We start from the raw sequence: 18,516 nt of genomic DNA on the forward strand, positions 1-18,516 counted from the left end.
GTGCAAAGCCTGGGAAGCTGTCATTAAAGCACAAACAGCAATATTCATGACTTATCAACGAGGAACCCTTGATCCCTGAGCTGATCGGAGCCGGTTGGAGTGTGCAACGATGTTCCTCTGCCCTTGCTGTCGCATGGTTGAAGCGCAGGGTTCCACACTATGGCTTATCTGCATCAAATTATCAATCTTGCTTATCTCCAGTGGGTCCACGATCTGAACTTATCTCCATCCTTGCCACCTCTCAGCATTATCAATTGTTATCAGCTCATGGTTCGTCTCCATTCGCTTTGTTCCCATTCGTTGCAACCGGGAACTTAAGTGCGTTTTGGCCCTTCCAGCGGCGGGCTTTTCGTCGGTTCGAACTTTTCTAACCCTAATCCCAAAACTTAATTCCACCTTCAACAAAATTGCGAAGGCTTTATCTCTCCTTCTTTGCTTCCAACTTCCGTGGAAGCGTTGATGCCCTGGTCTTTTAACAGGCCTGCCGTCGAGTCAGCGAATAAATCATCCGCAGAATGATCCGCACTAAGCGCGTGCATGAGCGTGGGGGTTATCATCGTACAGGATGAGACAGATTTTGCAACACTCCTCGCCGCGCATGCACGAAAAGTGGATTGGAAGGTTCTGTTTCTTGCCTACGCAGAATCCGGCAAGCACTAATTGCATTTTAATAATCATCTTTTAAATGGTGCTGAAGAAGCCAAGTACGAAGAGCTATGAAGGGCCTGGGGCACTGGAGGCCCATTGCACTGCTGGAGACAGCGGGTAAGCTCATCGAGATTGCAGGCTGGCTGAGACCCATGACTTGCTGCTGCAGATGAGAGTCAGACAAGGTCACTGGCAGTCAACTGAAACATTGATATCATCGCCTCTAACTCGGATACAAACGCAGTGGGGGGATGCAGAGTAAAATGATCACTCTGCTGTACGCGAGCATCTCGGAGGCAGATGGAAGAGAACAGGCTGATGCACATTTCGAGTCTCTCTAGATAACTAACTAAGTGAGTGTACTTCTTTACATTAAAATGGACAATTTATACTGGTCCTTGATGGATAGAAAACAACACTATTCAAACTCTTTACAAGTATCTTTTTTTGAGACTTTTCTTGGTCATTCATTCTCTTACTATTTTATAGTAAGAAACTGCTACGAATATCACTTTCAGGGATACCGAAAATCTATATAGGCTTCGTAAATGATATGAATACCGATCTATAGTATCTTGCTGAAGGAGGGAGTTATTTCATACAGGGAATGTTGCGAAATTCGTCTATTTGCTGACTGTGCTTGACAAAAAGATATGTTTCTCGATACAGGCTAATCAAACATCTTAATTCAACCGAATCACCGACCAATGCAAGACCACAAGTCTGTGCAAATAATAAGATGACACGAAACTGGATTAACCAGGAAATTCAAATGTTCAATAGATATACACAAATTCATCATTCTGCCGATCCGTCAAGTCCAAAGAAGCCTGCTGGCCTAACTCACCATCAGCGTCTTTACCACTTCCGCCGGAGTGATATTTATTCGCCATTGACCGGTCATCTATGGTCGCTTGCTTCCCACGATTCACCCTTGTTTGGCTCTGCAATTTATTTAGCACCATCAAGTTAATAACCTGGATGCCGATACTCATGATCAAAGCAACGAACACACCGAGTACCGCACGCAGGCCGCGGTGATATACCGGTGCGTCTTTCTCGTTGAAAAGAAGTGGACCTACAATATTGCCAACTGATGAGCCTGCTTGATAGAGCGCCATATTCACTGATTGCTTGGTTGTTCCAGCCGTATTTCCAATGATCCATGAAACAATGAGTGGGTTCCCTGAGAATAGGCACGCAAGGAGGTAATAGGACACCAGAAGGGGTGCTCGATCAGAGGGCTTCCTGTCGAGCACATAAAGAATTACGACTCCTACAATAACGGGTATCATGAAGGAAGCAAGGGCCACGGACTTCAACTTGGCCTTCTGTGCAGCCCAGCAGCTTGCGAGAATGACCAGTGCCTGGATAGCGCCAAATGGAATATTCAAAAGGGACGTCCGAAATTTGTCAAAGCCGAAGCTGGACACGACCAGCGGCCCAAAGACGACTGCAACCGATGCACCGATATTGACAAGCACTGACATGGCAATCCACAGGTAACTTTTCGGTTCCAGCACAGCTTCCCATACCTGTGACCACTTGAATTCGCGGGATACTGCACTGGTTTGATTGAAGTGGAGGCGTTCAGCAGCCTGCTGCCGCTCACGCTCGGTGAGGAAGCGGGCAGATGAGATGTTGTTATCCAGTCTCCAATATGCCCATGGCGAACTCGCTATTGTAACCAGGCCGGTAAACAGAAAGGTTCTTCCATGAGTCATTAGATTGTGTATATTCAATACATTGACGGCTTCGTCGTCCCACATCAGGAACTGAACGAAAGAGAGAGATATATAGAATCACAACTGACATTTGCCAGGGCTTCATGACAGCGGACGGAATATGGCCCAAAACATATGCCAGCACTGATGCGGTGATAGTTGCCGCCCCGTTTGTTGAATACCAGATAGCCACTCGAATAGGCTGCTCGGCACGACGGTACCACTGGCTCGTAATTACGCTGAATAGGGGAAGACAGCCTCCTTCGAAAAGACCCAGGAAAAACCGGGCCACGAGCAGGGAGACGAAATCCCTGCATCCAGCCATACATGCTTGAGAAATACCCCATCCAAGCGTCAACGTCGGCATCAGGATTCGGTGGGGCACTTTCACGATCAGCCATGTGGAAAAGGGCTGCCATGCCAGCTGTGCGATGGGCGAAATCGAGCCGACCCACGAGTATTGGTTTCCATGCATACCGGTGTCTTCCCGGAGATTGAAGAGCGACCCTGTGCCCAGAACCGCCTTGTCGAGAACCTGGAAAAAATGGAGTGGAAAAAGTGTCAAAGCGCAGTCGAAACTTGCGAACTCAAAATCGCGGGGGAGGGGGATCCAACTTACTTGCAAAAAGTATATCCACACCAGGACCGGGAGGATGGCCATGTCCGTCTTTCTCTTGATGCGGACATGCTAATACCCAGAAACATTTCGTTAGCAGATCATCTCCCTTTTCATTCGCTTCCTCCAAACGCAGAAGGAAGGTTGCTAGTTCAATGTTACGGACATCCTCTTCAGTAAGCCGCGTCCTTTGATGCTCGGTGACGGCGATCGGTGCATCAACATGCTGCGACATGGGGACCCGCAATTCGATTTTGGAACTCTCAACCAGACTATGTCCTAGGATAACGGCATGTTCTGGCCTCATTGAAATGTTATTCTCGGTGTACTAAGGTATACCAAAGTTCTATATATATGTATATATATCTTTATGTATGTGGTGGGTTTAGTTAGCTAGAAATATGCATATGGAATATGTATACTCCAAGTACATGAGGAGCAGCTCTTCATAAAACAGGGGGGATCTAAAAAAACAACCAAGTACGATATAAAAGAGAGAGGGAGATGGGAGTTAAGAGGGTCAAAACTGAGATGGAGGGAAGGTACAGAAATGTTCAGATGATGAAAAATTCTGTCTGTGTAACTACAAGCCGGCTGAGAAAGAAAGCTTTACCACTTCAATCACCCATTGCTCTGTCTTCTACAGATAACAACAAACTATAGATCAATCTATGTTTACCTTCGGCAAGTTATTCCAAAATTCAGTTCCTGAGCTGTCATTTACATATCTTTCTTGGTCTGAGCCCCAATTCTGCCGCCAAAACTATATATATATATACAAAACAACTTGAAGAAATTCCAGCTCGAATCCGCCAAAAGTGTCCGATGCGGACTTTTCAGACTCCATATAGTTATTTGGTGAAAGTTAACTGACAAAAGCCCACATATGTATTGATAATAGGTGAGATCCATGGAGAGCATTCAGAGGGAGGGATAGAGCAGGTGGTCCGAGGTTTAACACAATATTTATGAATTGAGTTATGTTCAATGTTACATCCAGTGATGATCCACTTGCCATTCATCCTTCCCACATTATTGTCACATTGCATCATACCTTAGAAATACAGAGATGGCGGAGAGGGATAAACATGACTCTATCAGGTGGGTACTAGTGGTTTGAGTTGTTGAACTGCGTTGCGTGCCACAGGAATATGTGATGCACAGACACAACCTCAGCTTTGCCCAAACCTGCTACAGAGCCATAGTTTTGCAGCAGTTATTATTTGTTGTGATGTAGAGAGTAGAGAGCTTTCTCTCCCCTGAAATTCATTCCCCAGCCGACTTCTCTTTTTTATGTGAATCAATGACCTGCGACATGAAGTCAATTGTGAGATCCCAAACAGCCCTTGGGTATATTTATCCGTGAAAAATGGTAACGTGGATGAGTACCTAGGGAGTATGGAACTTGACAATAAATCGCCCGGGAACACGATGAATGGTTGCCTCCACACAATTCAAACACCTGCAGTTGACCGTGTGTGCCAGCGTACTCTGTTACATGGGTAACAATTTTTCGGTGTCAGCTTGATGATATTCTTTTTACATTAGCCCTGGAGATGTTGTGGTATCTCAATTGGAGCTACAGTGGCATGCGGGAAGGGGATTCGATTCGTCCAATTACTTCGTCGCCCCCGATAGGCGCGGAATGCTTCGGTGGGATTTCCCAAGGGCGCCGATACAGCGCGGGCGCTTGCGAAAAGCTGGCTTGGAGCCGGCCCAGACGTTTTGGGATATGCATCTAGACTCCAAGTTTTTTAAGTTGGCTGAAATATCTGCCACTGTTGATCTGATAGTTAGCAGTTACTGTATATCTGAATCCAGTTAACTTCAAGTATGTACAAAGTCACTCTGTTGTTTCGTGATCCGTTTCGTCAAATCAGCCTAACGACGAGCTCACAAACCGCTCCAGGGACTTCAAAACCAAGTTAAGCCTGCATCCCCAGGCCCCCATTAGCCGTTGATGTTATTTTCCATGCTCCTGGAATTATGTGGGCGTAGCTTGCCTAGATTGGCGCATTCCGTCGCGTCGTGCGTTTATCCAATTCTTGAGCCAGCAACCCCAGTTTCTATGCCTTTAGCGACATGAAAAGGGCCAGAGATGCCGGTGTAAAGAACAGCGAGGTGCTTGAGGGATCTTCGGAGGACCAATACCAGCCAAGATAAGACTTCCCTCGCATAGGCTAACGTTGATGGCATCCAGCTCTCATTATTGAGCAATGAGAAATGCAGATTTGCCAACATCTGCCAAACATCCCCCTGCTGTATCGTCTTAGCGCCGGGCTGGAAATTAGCCGCTCTTTTAAATACATCCGTCGGAGGCTTTTGTGTCACTTGGATGTGCTTACCGTACCTCAGCCAAACATTGGGCAGAGGGGCGATGCCAGTGAATGATGTTTCCCTCTGCTTCAACCATTACGCGATTCTCAGGCTCACAATGAGGATCAGCCATGCGTTTGTTGCAATCGTCGTTACAACAGCCGGTGTTGTCATTGGAGCGAGTGTATCAGATTGTGCAGTAAGTGTGTATCACCCCTCTTTGACACTAACGGTTCTAACCCATAGGTGTAGACCAAGTGTTTCCAAACCGCTGTGAACGACAATGCTTGTGGCAAATGGCTATCTGATCCTGACTGTTGCAAGAGCAACGATTTCCTTTCTTCTATTGCAGGTTGCATCTCTATAGAGTGCAGCCAGAGCGCCTCGGAAGAAGCGTGGACATATCTCGCGGAACAATGTGATAAGGCCGATATTGCTATTCCTCCTGAGTATACTGACCCTGTTCCGCAATCTTCGTCGACCACAAGTACAGAGACAACCACCACCACCGCCACTTCCACTTCCACCATCACTTCTTCCACCGCTTCCGCATCTGCGTCGACAACCGCATCAACACAAGCTTTACCAACCGATTCTCCAACAACGGGAACTTCTACCACAGGCCCCTCAGACACGGCCATCCCTGGCAGGGGCTCGATTGCCCCAACAGTCGACAATGGAAGCGGCGGTCTTAGCACCGCTGCAAAGGCGGCAATTGCTGTCCCTCTCACATTACTCACTCTGATACTACTAGCATTGTTTCTTTGGTTCCGTCGACGACGACGACAAAAGGTCACCCCATCCGGCATAGAGCCACAGGATAATAATCATACAGAAGTTCAGGAAATTAAGCCGCTGGCCTACGAGATTTCAGGAACGGAAATTAGCAGAAGCAACGACAGGTACGATTGCGTAGCGGAATTAGAAGCAGTCGAGACTAGTAGAGGTGGAGGGGCCCCGCCTCCTCCGATGCGCAATTCAAACTCAGCGTTCTCTCCGCAAGAGATGAGTTCGGACACCAATTTAGATGGCCGCGTGCAGCAAGTCGGAGAACAAGTCGCTGGTGCCAACCATGGCGACTCTGATTATCGTCCACCCGACCCTGACAGTTCGAGACCTCTTGAAACGGCGGCGATACCGCTCCCATATTCACCACCCCCCACAAGCCCCGTATCACCCTCGAGCCCTCCAATATCCCCAATTGGTCCCTCAAGTGTCGCTAATTTCTCCCCACATCAGATGTCACCGATCGAGTCATCTAACAATGAGTCACAAAAAGCTTGGGAGATACAAGGGCTTCTTTCGAATCTAGAAGCGGTGGAACAACGGAAACGCGAGAGTGCTTCGAAGGCACGGATTCTTGAGCAGGAAGCAGCTGCCGTACTAGCAGAAGAGCAGGCTCTGTTGGAGGAGATTAGGAAGAAAACTGGACAACTTCCACATGGAAGCGCATCGCCAGGTCCTGGACCATCCTAGCAGAAGGATTGCTGCTCCGTCGAATCCCTTCGAGAAACATCAGAAGTACGGAGGGGGTATGGATGGTTACAATCGATCCCTTCACCCGGGCGTGGCCTAGACCGCATCCTTGTACGGTTAATATTTACCGAAATATTGCCGCCTCTTCCCAATATATTTAGAATTCAGGGTTGCCTTGTGTTTACCTCTGATATTGACAATTTAGGGGAGTTTTCCACAGGAACCCTGGTAACCAGGAATGAAGGGTATAAACACTGTGCGATCTTTTTGGTCAAGCGGTTAAGGGACTCACTACAGTTTTGCCAATGTTATTTTCAATGTTATCTTTTTATGTCTCTTCTAATATATAATTCAAAATTTTTGCAGTAATGTGACCTGCTAACTAACTGTAAAAAGCCTTGCAACCCTTATTCTTTCAGCGCTTTTGACACTCCTGCTCCGCTTCCATACTCATCAAATCTCTATCATCATATGTATTAACAATATCTCTGCCCACTGCCTTCCCTCACTCATATCTTCTATTCTACTAACGATCTTTTCATCATTACGAATCCTTTATTCTTGGATTTCTTATCTCTCTAGAGATCTTTATTGTATGCTATCACAAAGTCTTCGGTGATATATCTTGATTGAGATATATATTATGAAGATGGATGATGTCGAGAGTTCTTGCGTGAATATTCTGTGCTAATGCTGGTGAGCTATATAGATTACTCCCTTCCACACATCCAACCACTCATCTGCCTGCCTGCCTCTGTACGGTATCAAGATCTAGCAATATGTATCAGTGATATCTAGCGATGATACCTGGTGATGATATAAAGATCTGACGATATCTAGTAAGGAATATCAATATGACATCTATCAATTGTATCCATCGATGATAGTCATCAATGATATGAATAACTATAAAGAACTTAACATATTGCAGCCAGAATCTTGTCATGTCATCCTTTTTGATATATCCAATAGTTGACACAATTACTGCCCGGCCTACCTGTGATAGAGAAAAGGAAACATGCTTCACCGTGGTGTGATATAATGACCGGTCGATAAAGAATAGGCCGGCTGAGATTGGAAATGAATGATGGACTGGTTACAAGTTGCTGTTGGAATATGCCAACTTACCAACATGTTTGTTAAATAACTAGTTTTAACTAAATAACATATTTGTTGTCATAACTTCTCGCTGTAAGCTGTTAACTAGCTATTTATTCTTTTCTTTGCCACCACAGGCTCGCTATGTTGATTTTAGCGCTTGGTCCAGTCCTTCCCACCCCTCTTAACCGAAGAAGTCAGGAAAGGAGTCGGGAAACAGAATCTCGAGCTCGTTACACATAGTTATTCATTTCTTTTATTTTGCCCCGCCTAACCCCCCCTCCAAACAGATAGACGCTTTCTCACATCTTGCATAAGGGTGTGTACACAGAGTAGATATTAAACCTCACAAGTCATAGTAAGGAAGATAGCGCCAAGGGGGCCCGCAGCTTGAAGGAACCATCGATCGCCTTGTGTGTGTGTGTGTGTGTGTGTGTGTGTGTGTGTGTGGAGATTTCATTAATGTTCCCCAACGACCGGATTAGTTTCCACGATTTGCGCAGGGGAAAAAAAAACCAGAAAGCGAACCCTCGATGAAGCAGGGATTTCCCCCCCCCCCTTTTCCCGCAAGCACCAAACCTGCCGAAACAATCAAAACGTCGATGAAACATATATTTTACAAGTTTTGCAAGTTGGGGGGTGTATGAACTCATGACTGGTTGTTTGTGGTTAGGCGCTGAGATTGGGATTGAATAAGTTTGAACACCCACACCCCCTACAATCAATCAATCCCTACATCCCAGCTATTTCTCAGATAGGATTATATCTGGTTACGGGGACGCGGGAGAAAGAGAGAAAGTTGGAATGAACTGTCTATCGACAATTCTCCCCACACCAACCACTGCCAGCACCGCCGAACTTGAAACAGGCGTGTCAACTGTTTAGGTACGATGTTGAGGTGCTGAATGCTTTACTACGACTACTACTACTACTACTACTACTACTACTACTACTACTACTACTACTACAACGGACCGACCGTATGAGCGGCGACGATGATTTCATCCATCGTAGCAGAGAGCTTGTTTTTGTGCTGTTCAAGACTGAAAGGCAGGGAAGAATTGAAGGAAAGTCATTTGTTTTTGGGTTTTTTTTTTTTTTTTTTGGTGACTTCCCCCCCCTGCATCAAGGGAAGAAACTGTGTGTGAGGATGTGGTTTAATCTGGCTCCGTAACAAGCACAAGCGCAAGCACAGAACAACAGATTTATCTCCACCGTGGCCGTGGATTTGTGGGGACTCAAAACATATATCCCCGGTCATCCATGGATCTTGCCCAGTTGTACTGGGACTGACTTGCGAGAAAAGAGAAGACGACGTCAGCAACAAAGCTCAGATCCCCATTGAACTGAGACAACAGTTCTTGTCCCAGCTGCGCGTAGTGGATGGATGGATGGACTGAATTTCTGAAGATAAAAAGGTATGACATCAGGGTAACTTTCCACCCCTTTCCTCCGACGTACGCTTCGTAAAGTTCAAAAGGAAGGGCTGGTCGTACGTACGTACGTAACATTTCTTAGCTTGGTGAGTTAAACTGCCGAGTACCTGAGGTATTTTTTTTAACAAACTTCTTGGGTTATATCCTCGGGACCGCGGAGGAGCCAGTTGATTCATATATAGGTGGTGCGAGGGTCCACGGCCGCGATCTAGGTTCCGAAGATCGGGGGTTTGTTGGATGTGGACGTGAGCGTGGACGTGTCCTACTCAGAATACCCCCGTCGGTGAAACAGAAACGTTTCGAGGATTCTCGTCGCGAATAAAGTTTTCTGGATCGGACGTTTGGAAGCGTTCTGGAAGCCTGGAAACAGGGGGGCGTTTCGGTGCAATTCAGCCCATTGCTGACGGTGTTGGCAACAAAGGAAAAGAAAGTTGGGATTCAATATCGAGACCATTATTATCGCTCGGGTCTACCACACACACACACACACTCACTCATTCATCACCCGCTCAGGTCAAGCGTTGGTGTTAACTCTCGATGAGCAAGGTTGAGTTCAAACCATGTTTGAACAGGAGGAGGAACAGGAGGAACAGAGTGATCCTCGGGCGGAATGAGTGGAGACTTGCTGACTAACACGTTCAACTTAAATCCGTCCTGTTTTGTATCGTGTTACATACATGAACTGAACGATGAAACTGACGGTGTTGGAGGATGGTTGGGCCGGTTGAAATACAACCGGGAGAATACTGCTGTGAGAGAAGATTTTTGAACAGATCGAAAAAAAGAAGGAAAAAAAATACTCCTCTTCTCCGACCAATGGCACGGCCATCTACGCAGTAGCGCGGTTTGTCAGGCCGCCCCGTTTCAACCTCTCCAAACCTTCTCACCACCGGATCCAGCCACTAGCTCAGGAACAGGTGTGCGGTGTGCCTGGCTAGCAGCGCCTCACCCAAGGTAGCGCTGGGTGAGCCGGGAGAACGCGCCAGGGGAAACAGGGGAAACGGCCAGTCACGACTCGCAGCGTCACAACACAGCACAACAAAGAAAATAAAGGGAAAGGAATTCTCCACGGGAGTCCATACCAGTATAAAGTACAACCTTTAGTTATATAACAATGAAAGACGGTGAGCTGTTGCCGTTGCCGGTCTGCCACGTCTGCGACGGCTGCAACCGTGCCACGCCGTACCTCGACGGGATAACACTGCGTAGAATTTTTCTTTCAGAACGAATGGCAAACACGAAATAAAATAAAATAAAATAAAGAAACACAGACTAAAACAGCCTAAAAGAAAACTAAGAGCAAACTAAAGAAAACTAAAAAACAAGCAACATTTCCCTCCCCTTGTAACCTGTATTCTGGTCCACGAATCTCGCTCGCCCACCTTGTCCCAGGAAAGAGGGCAGATTCAAGATCCACGCTCGATCTCATCGGGTGACGGGAAGTGCGCTGCTGTCATCGCCCGTCCTGTCATGCCCGTCCACGTCGCAGCCACCGCCGCCACGCCTGCAGCCCCACGCCTGGAGCCACGCCTGGAGCCACTGGAGCCACTGGAGCCACCGCCAGCCAGCCAGTGGGAGCCCCTGGTCGCCGGGCTGCCAGGGGTTCGGCTGCCCCCTGTGGTCCGCCGGGGCCTGGGCGCTGGGCCCCCGGGCCTGGGACAAAGCCTAGGCTCGTGCCCGGCTCGTTCTCTCTCCTCCTTTTCCCGAGTGTCTTCACCTTCACCTTCACACCTTCATCCTCTCTTTCACCTCCACTCTCCCTCGCCTCCCCTCTCCATCCTCTGAGAATACGTCTTCTTCTCATGCCCTTCCTTTCTTGTGCCTAACCTAACCTACCCACTCGCCTCCCGTGGTTCCACTCGACTCCCATTCACTCCTTGTGTCGACGACCTCGGGCTGCCTCCTCTTGGGCCTTAAAAACGCCCACTTGCCCTCACTCAATTTTTTGGGGGGTTTCTCCAAACACGCACCAGTCGAACATCCCTTCATTACCGCCGTCGACATTCGATATCCTAGACCCTTTTGTCGCTCCTTAACTGGGTCTCGGAAAGGAAATCATTCCTGCAGCCAATTCTTCACTCCTTCAAAGGCTGCCGAGCAGCCCCTACGTCCCTGTCCTGTCCGGATTTGTCGTCCGCTGTGCTGCTCCTGAATCGCCTGGCTCGATTCCGTTCATTCAGAATACAAATTATATACAATACATGCTGCTTCAGCATTGATTCGCGCACATAGCTATTTCTGCTTCTTGCTCGCGCTTCAGAGCTAGTTCTCTGAGGTCCTTCCGCTCCCTCTGCAAATTTGAAACTCAATCGACCTCTAAGTCTGTCTGTCCTAGGGGAACATCGCCGACGCGCGCACCCACCAGTCGATTCCATTGCGCTTTGATAGCGCTCGTTCTTTCTTGTTGATTTGTTTTATATATCATATATATACATATATATTAAAAAAAGAAGAAAAAAAGAAAAAAAGGAAACGAAACGAATATGGCTCCGAGTCTCCTTAAGTATTTGACTTTTGCCGTGGGCTTCTTGGCCGCTACCCCCATCGCGGCTCCCGTGAACGTGGTGGTGGAGATCGTCACTGAGGTGGTCACGGAGACCGTTGTGACCACCGCTACCGTTGATGGCATACCAGGAGAGCCGAAGACAATCTACCCTACTGGCTATTCCTCGCCGGCCGTGGTCCGAACAGCCAACTCAACCGGATACCCAACACCTACTACTACCACTCTACATGTTTTGCCCGCACAGTTCAATCAAAACCCTTCAGTCACACCTTATCCTAATGTCCCTACAGTTACTGCTCAACCGCCATCTCCCTCGCCTCCTCTCTCATATTCACCACCACCACCACCACCACCCCCATCACCCCCATCACCATCACCATCACCACCACCACCACCACCTCCTCCTCCTCCTCCTCCTCCACCACCTCCTCCTTCCCCTCCGGCTCCAGCTCCTTCAAACCCATCGACCCCACCAACCTCTCCCCCAAGCGGTGGCGGTGGGCCATGCACCAAAGGTTCTCCTTGCAGTGGCGATATGACTTTTTACGGCGGGGGTCTGGGCTCCTGTGGCACCAATGTTGCCACCAAGGATGAGGACGCAATTGCTATGCCAGTTGGTCTCATGGGAGATCTCAGTAATTCCAATCCCTACTGCGGGAAGACGGTGACCATCACATACGGCGGCAAAACAGTTTCAGCCATGGTGAAAGATAAGTGCATGGGCTGTGTAAGTGTCACCCTTCTCCCATATTCTCTTTTGAGGGAAAAAATATATATATATATATATATGAGTGATATTGCTTTCAGACTCTAGTTCATTCTTTGCTTTTGATTTTATAGAAGGGCGGTTCTATTGATATGACAGAACATCTCTTCACTCAATTGTAAGTCTGCAGGTCCCCTTTTTTTCTGACATCATGTTCAATAAAATGACAACTGACTTTTCATCTGTACAGTGCCAGTATGGGTGAAGGCCGTCTTCCCGGTGTTGAATGGTGGTTCAATTAGTTAGTTTACAGGGAGAACGGGGAACCTTGATACCAAACTTTACACCATCCTCGTTTTTTAAGAAACTTGCTTGATACCAACTCGGGCTATCTATTAGAAATCTTAGTTGTTTTTGTTTCTTTTTCTTTTTCTTTTTCTCCTCGATTTTCCAACCCAGTTTCCAGAAATGCTTCAGTCTGTGCGAATCCTGGAACAAGTAAAAAAGGGGGGGGGAAATGTGGGTGGACCCATACACACACACACACACACACACACACATATACACAGAGCAATATACCAATATAGATCAATCACAATCAATGTTGAATGTTGAATGAGTGATAAACTACTGTTGTATACAGACGAAATCAACAAGGGGGGGAAAAGGAATTTGCAAAGTTCCTTTCCCCCTCCTCTCCTTACTCCTTTAACAAGCCTTTTAACATTCATGTACCATTCTCATTATTTTCCATTTTCATTTTCATTTTCATGACCCATTCCATTCCATTCCATTCCTTCTTTCTGCCGGTTGGTTGGTTGGTTCGGCTGGGCCTAAGCTGGGCTGGGCTGAGTTGAGCCGAGCCGGTTCAGGGAGTGAAAAACGGATCGGAATTGGTTAGTTACTCTTAACTACAAGAGTACTGTGCCTTGTAACTAGTTGGCAGTAAGTCGTCATACAGCACAGGGTTTCCTCCACCTCTCCCCCTCCCCCACCAAAAAAAAAAAAAAAAAAACCCCATCAGGAAACAAACAAAGAAAGGGAGCGTGCTCTCCCCAAACCCACCACACACCACACACAACCCCATACTGCTGTCTGCTGTCTGTGCATGCGGCATGTGAGGTACCCGGCGTATCGTGCATTAACCTGCAAGATCCCACAACCCACAACCCACCCACCCCGTCCGCAGAACAGAGCAGAGCAGAGCAGAGCGGCAAGCCAGACATTCGCCCCCCTACATACATACAAAGCCGATTCTCGGTTCTGCTTTGCTTTGTCTATTGTTTGCTTGCTTGACGCAGGGGGGTAGGGGGGTAGTACTTGTACTGTATTCCCGTCCATGCACTGCACATAGAAGAAGAAAGCAATGGCCAGGCAGATATCCAGAGGGTTAGGGTTTTCATGCCGTTTGGAACTAACTTTTTCTGAATATCGATCGATCTGGTTGACTTTGCTCTAGAATGAAGTCAGATGCTACGGTTAACCTGGCTGGCGAACTTGGTATTCTTGCTCGCTGTGCTGAGTCTACAACCATACATATTACTAGAATTGCTTGATAGCCCCTTTTTCGCTTTCCGTCGCTTTTTATTTTTTTTTTTTACTCCGCCCTCGGTGAGAAAATACCCCTGCATATCGATGCAAAGAAACAAGATTATCTCCTGCACCTCACAAACAAATTTACAATGGTAATACATATTTTGAAACGTAAATTGATATTGAACATAGGCAAATAAGGAGCAAAAGACCAATAAAAAAAAAAAATAGCAACAATAAAACTAGAAAAATGTAACCATAAGGGCGGAGACGAGCGGCAATGCAAAGATATATATAAATGGCGAAAGGGGTGGTTTCGTATAGAAAACCGGAGGACAAATCCTATAACGGTGCCACGGATTGGAAAAAATTTATAGCGAAGTCCAGAAGGAAGAAAAAAAGAAAAAAACATGAGACAACGTAATGGAAAAAGAGCTCATACATATCCATCAGCAACATCATTATGGTGACGATGTGGCATACGGCAAAATAAAGGTGGGTTGTGTGGGCAAAACGCAGACGATAATATTACGAAAAGAGAACAAAGGAAACGAGAAAGAAGTAAATGGAAAAGAAATATTATTTAATCGATCAATATCTGGATGATGAGTATAGTCCCATTACCAGATAGTCCAGTTCATAAAATTCTGAGTGATATGTGGGCATTTGAATTGTACATGCCCTATCAACTATAGGGAATGCAGACCCCGTCTCGTTTAACCACTGCACATCACACAGGATTCTGGGTTTTCGATACTGCCTGACGTTGGGTTATAGGTTCATTAGCATCAATCAGGTCGGGACCAAGCAATGGTAAAAGCAAAAAGAAATGAAAACAAAAGAAAAAGAAAAAAAAAACAACTCACAAGCAATAACTTTCTGCGAATATATATCGGCCTCGGTCTCCCCCTGGCCGTCGGTTTCTTCTTTTGTGGAATCATCAGATCCATTGGCCTTTGCCTTCGTACCTTCCGATGATGCCAACACAGTACTTTGCTGGGAAGCAGCAGGCGTTGAGGAAATGTCAACGGTTATCGTGCCCACTTGAGGTAAGGATGATGCCTGGTCATCGTCCTGTATTTGATCATACATGGGACGAGGAACAGAGGAGTAGGCGCTGGCAGAGCTGGGGGAAACACCACCTCGTTTTTTCAGAGCACCATTGACGCGCGCAACGTTCGTGTCCGCAACTTTGAGTTGTTCTTGGTCCACAGTAAATTGAATTGGAGCAGAGGCAGCCATTGTACGGAGATAATACATTCCGGTCTTCAAGCCGAGTTTCCAACCAGTGAAATGCATGCTGGTAATCTTGCCCATGGTGGGCTCCTTCAGATGGATATTTAGCGACTGGGATTGGTCGATAAATGCACCGCGATCAGCAGCCATCTGGACAATAGTTCGCTGAGATATTTCCCAGACAGTCTTATAAAGTGCTTTGATATCCTGGGGAATGTTGGGAATATTTTGAATTGAGCCACCCTCTGCAATAATACGATTTTTCATGTTGTCAGACCAGAGACCCATGTCCACAAGGTCTTTCAGGAGCCATGGATTGACAATTTGGAATTCACCAGCAAGAACACGGCGAGAGTAGATATTAGAGGTATAGGGCTCAAAGCATTCATTGAACCCAAGAATCTGGCTGGTGCTGGCAGTAGGCATGGGCGCAACAAGTAAACTATTACGCACTCCGTGCTTTGCAATATCTTGTTTCAATGAATCCCAATCCCAAAGGTCGGTTGGAGTAACATTCCACATATCATACTGAAGAATACCTTGAGAGACCGGGGAGCCTTCATATGTGGAATATGGACCATCAATCTTCGCTAACTCGCAGGATGCAGTCAATCCTGCGTGGTAAATTGTTTCAAAAATTTGAATATTCAACTGTTTTGCTTCAGGGGAATCAAATGGAAGTCGCAGAGCAAGGAAAGCATCCGCAAGACCTTGTACACCACAAGCAATGGGACGATGACGGAAGTTGCTTCGTTTCGCTTCCTCAACTGGATAGTAATTCCGATCAATGATCTTGTTAAGATTGCGAACAACAACCTGAGTTACTTCATGGAGTTTGCCGAAGTCATACTCTCCCCGGATAGGATCAACAAAAGTGGGCAACGCAATAGATGCCAAGTTGCAAACCGCAACTTCATCTGGTGAGCAATATTCGATGATTTCAGTACATAGATTAGAGCTTCGAATTGTGCCCAGGTTCTTTTGGTTGCTCTTTCTGTTGCAAGAGTCCTTGTAAAGCATAAAGGGGTTTCCTGTCTCTGTTTGAGCTTCAAGAATGGCGTACCAGAGTTTCTGGGCTTTTACAGTCTTCTTGCCTCTGCCTTCCTTTTCGTACCTATATACCAGGAGTCAGGTCAGTTACTTTTGTATGGTCACTTGGTTCTGGTTGTACTGAAACATACTTTTCGTAAAGTGCCTCAAACTCGTCGCCATAGACATCAGCTAACCCTGGTGCTTCATTGGGGCAAAACAGAGTCCATTCGCTGTTTTGCTCAACACGCTTCATAAACAAATCAGGCGTCCAGAGAGCAAGGAAGAGATCGCGAGCCCGGACTTCTTCCTTGCCATGGTTCTTACGAAGATCCAAAAACTCAAAGATATCGGTGTGCCATGGCTCTAGGTAAATAGCGAAAGCTCCTGGCCGCTTGTTGCCACCCTGGTCGACATATCTGGCAGTGTTGTTGAAAACGCGGAGCATAGGAACGATTCCATTTGAGGACCCATTTGTTCCAGCTATGTAAGAGCCAGTGCCACGAATGCGGTGAATGTTGAGACCAATACCACCAGCAGTTTTTGAAATCAAAGCACAAGTCTTCAAAGTGTCATAAATACCCTCAATACTATCCTCCTTCATGTCGATTAGGAAACAAGAAGCCATCTGAGGCTGAGGGGTACCAGCATTGAAAAGGGTTGGAGAAGCATGTGTGAAGAATTTCTGGGACATGAGATTATATGTTTCGATGACTCTTTCTACATCATCTCCGTGGATGCCAACAGCAACACGCATGATCATGTGTTGCGGGCGTTCCGCAACTTTGCCGTTAATTCGAAGCAAATAAGACCGCTCCAGAGTCTTGAATCCAAAGTATTGGTAGTTGAAGTCACGATCATAGACAATAGCGGAATTAAATTCATCTGCATGACGCATCACTGTTTCGTACGTAGTCTGCGATATCATCGGGGCAGGTCGTTGGTTTTTCGGGTTGTGGTAATGGTACAGATCATCTATCACGGAAGAGAACTGTTTCTTCGTTTGCTTGTGGAGGTTGGATACAGCTATCCGGGCAGCAAGGGTGGCATAATCTGGATGGGTTACGGTCATATACGCAGCAGTCTCAGCTGCCTGTACACAGATATGAGAAAAGCACAGTCAGAAAGGATTCCTCGGGATAAATGCAATTGATTGGGAGTGTTCTTACCAAGTTGTCGAGTTCGACAGTCGTTACTCCTTGATAAACCCCAGAAATGACCTTCTGGGTGATAGCTGCAGCATCGACATGCTCCGGATCCAGGCCATAGCAGAGCCTAGATACGCGAGCTGTGATCTTGTCGAACTGCACCCGTTCCTTACGTCCATCTATATTTGTATGAATGTCAGTGCGAGCCCTCAGTTCGCAGTCAGAAGAACACCAATGAAGACGACAAGGAAACATCTGCAAGAAAATACAGCCCAACATGAGGGGGGAGAAGGCAGATCGCCGAACTCACCTCTTTTATAAACAAACATCTTGAAGCCCGTTCTCTATTGAATTGTTTCAAAGTCGTGTACAAGATACCTAGTGACTCTGAGTTGTTTGAGAAGGATGGAGGGGAAAAGGCGATGAATCTGTTCCAAAAAAGCAGATGGTGCGGAAGGCAGATATGATATAAACAATGGAGAATAGGAAGATAAGAAGCGAAACAAGTATAGGGTATGAGGATTGAGGACGAGGACGAGGACGAGGACGAGGACGAGGTTGAAGGAGAAGTTGCAGAGGATGATGGTGGTGGGGAGGAGGAAGAATTTGCTTTCAAAGCAAGACGCGTTCCCGTGCTTGGAGGGAGACGCGATTTAGGTTGGCGTGGTTTTCCTTAATTGGGCGCTGAGAGCGATCACGTGGCAAAACAGAGTGCAGCAGGCAGGAGAGTTAACAGTTAGAACGCTATTAAATTGCAGCTTCACAGGTGGTGACCTTGATTGTCTGACACAGGTTTCAACTCTTATCTAATTCTACATATGGACTGGACTGTATGGATATCAATGGACTTCGAATACACATGCTGAAAAATTGATGAGCATACAAGAGAAGCCAGCAAAAATATCTCGGGTTTGGCAAAGTGGTATCAAAATGGCTGCGGAAGATAGGGTAATCTGCAATGCCCAAACATGCAACCCCACACGAACAAAATATGGAATCTTGAATTGCAAGGTAAAGGGGAAAAAAGCGACATTGAACCCGTCT

At 46.7% G+C, this 18,516-nt stretch overlaps 5 protein-coding genes across 5 annotated transcripts; 2 read left to right on the plus strand and 3 right to left on the minus strand.

Moving 5' to 3' along the window:
• Nucleotides 1-1,245: 1,245 nt before the first annotated feature.
• Nucleotides 1,246-3,295, minus strand: HCBG_02282 (uncharacterized protein; the record flags this gene model as incomplete). Its single annotated transcript, XM_045429331.1, has 4 exons — nucleotides 1,246-2,358; nucleotides 2,462-2,907; nucleotides 2,992-3,060; nucleotides 3,155-3,295. The coding sequence occupies 4 exons, from the start codon at nucleotides 3,293-3,295 to the stop codon at nucleotides 1,425-1,427; spliced, it is 1,590 nt and encodes a 529-aa protein (XP_045289226.1).
• A 1,008-nt stretch (nucleotides 3,296-4,303) lies between these two features.
• Nucleotides 4,304-6,780, plus strand: HCBG_02283 (uncharacterized protein; the record flags this gene model as incomplete). Its single annotated transcript, XM_045429332.1, has 4 exons — nucleotides 4,304-4,338; nucleotides 4,537-4,780; nucleotides 5,189-5,503; nucleotides 5,557-6,780. The coding sequence occupies 4 exons, from the start codon at nucleotides 4,304-4,306 to the stop codon at nucleotides 6,778-6,780; spliced, it is 1,818 nt and encodes a 605-aa protein (XP_045289227.1).
• Nucleotides 6,781-10,739: 3,959 nt separating this feature from the next.
• Nucleotides 10,740-11,783, minus strand: HCBG_02284 (uncharacterized protein; the record flags this gene model as incomplete). Its single annotated transcript, XM_045429333.1, has 2 exons — nucleotides 10,740-10,967; nucleotides 11,151-11,783. 2 exons carry the CDS (start codon nucleotides 11,316-11,318, stop codon nucleotides 10,740-10,742), a joined length of 396 nt encoding a protein of 131 aa, XP_045289228.1.
• A 14-nt stretch (nucleotides 11,784-11,797) lies between these two features.
• Nucleotides 11,798-12,828, plus strand: HCBG_02285 (uncharacterized protein; the record flags this gene model as incomplete). The annotated part of the gene is made up of 3 exons (XM_045429334.1): nucleotides 11,798-12,547; nucleotides 12,661-12,704; nucleotides 12,777-12,828. 3 exons carry the CDS (start codon nucleotides 11,798-11,800, stop codon nucleotides 12,826-12,828), a joined length of 846 nt encoding a protein of 281 aa, XP_045289229.1.
• Nucleotides 12,829-14,775: 1,947 nt separating this feature from the next.
• Nucleotides 14,776-17,801, minus strand: HCBG_02286 (ribonucleoside-diphosphate reductase subunit large; the record flags this gene model as incomplete). Its single annotated transcript, XM_045429335.1, has 5 exons — nucleotides 14,776-14,819; nucleotides 14,926-16,409; nucleotides 16,477-17,417; nucleotides 17,494-17,651; nucleotides 17,783-17,801. The coding sequence occupies 5 exons, from the start codon at nucleotides 17,799-17,801 to the stop codon at nucleotides 14,776-14,778; spliced, it is 2,646 nt and encodes an 881-aa protein (XP_045289230.1).
• Nucleotides 17,802-18,516: the final 715 nt, after the last annotated feature.

Source organism: Histoplasma capsulatum, assembly GCF_000150115.1.
Source record: "Histoplasma capsulatum G186AR genomic scaffold supercont2.3, whole genome shotgun sequence".
Lineage (NCBI taxonomy): Eukaryota > Fungi > Ascomycota > Eurotiomycetes > Onygenales > Ajellomycetaceae > Histoplasma > Histoplasma capsulatum.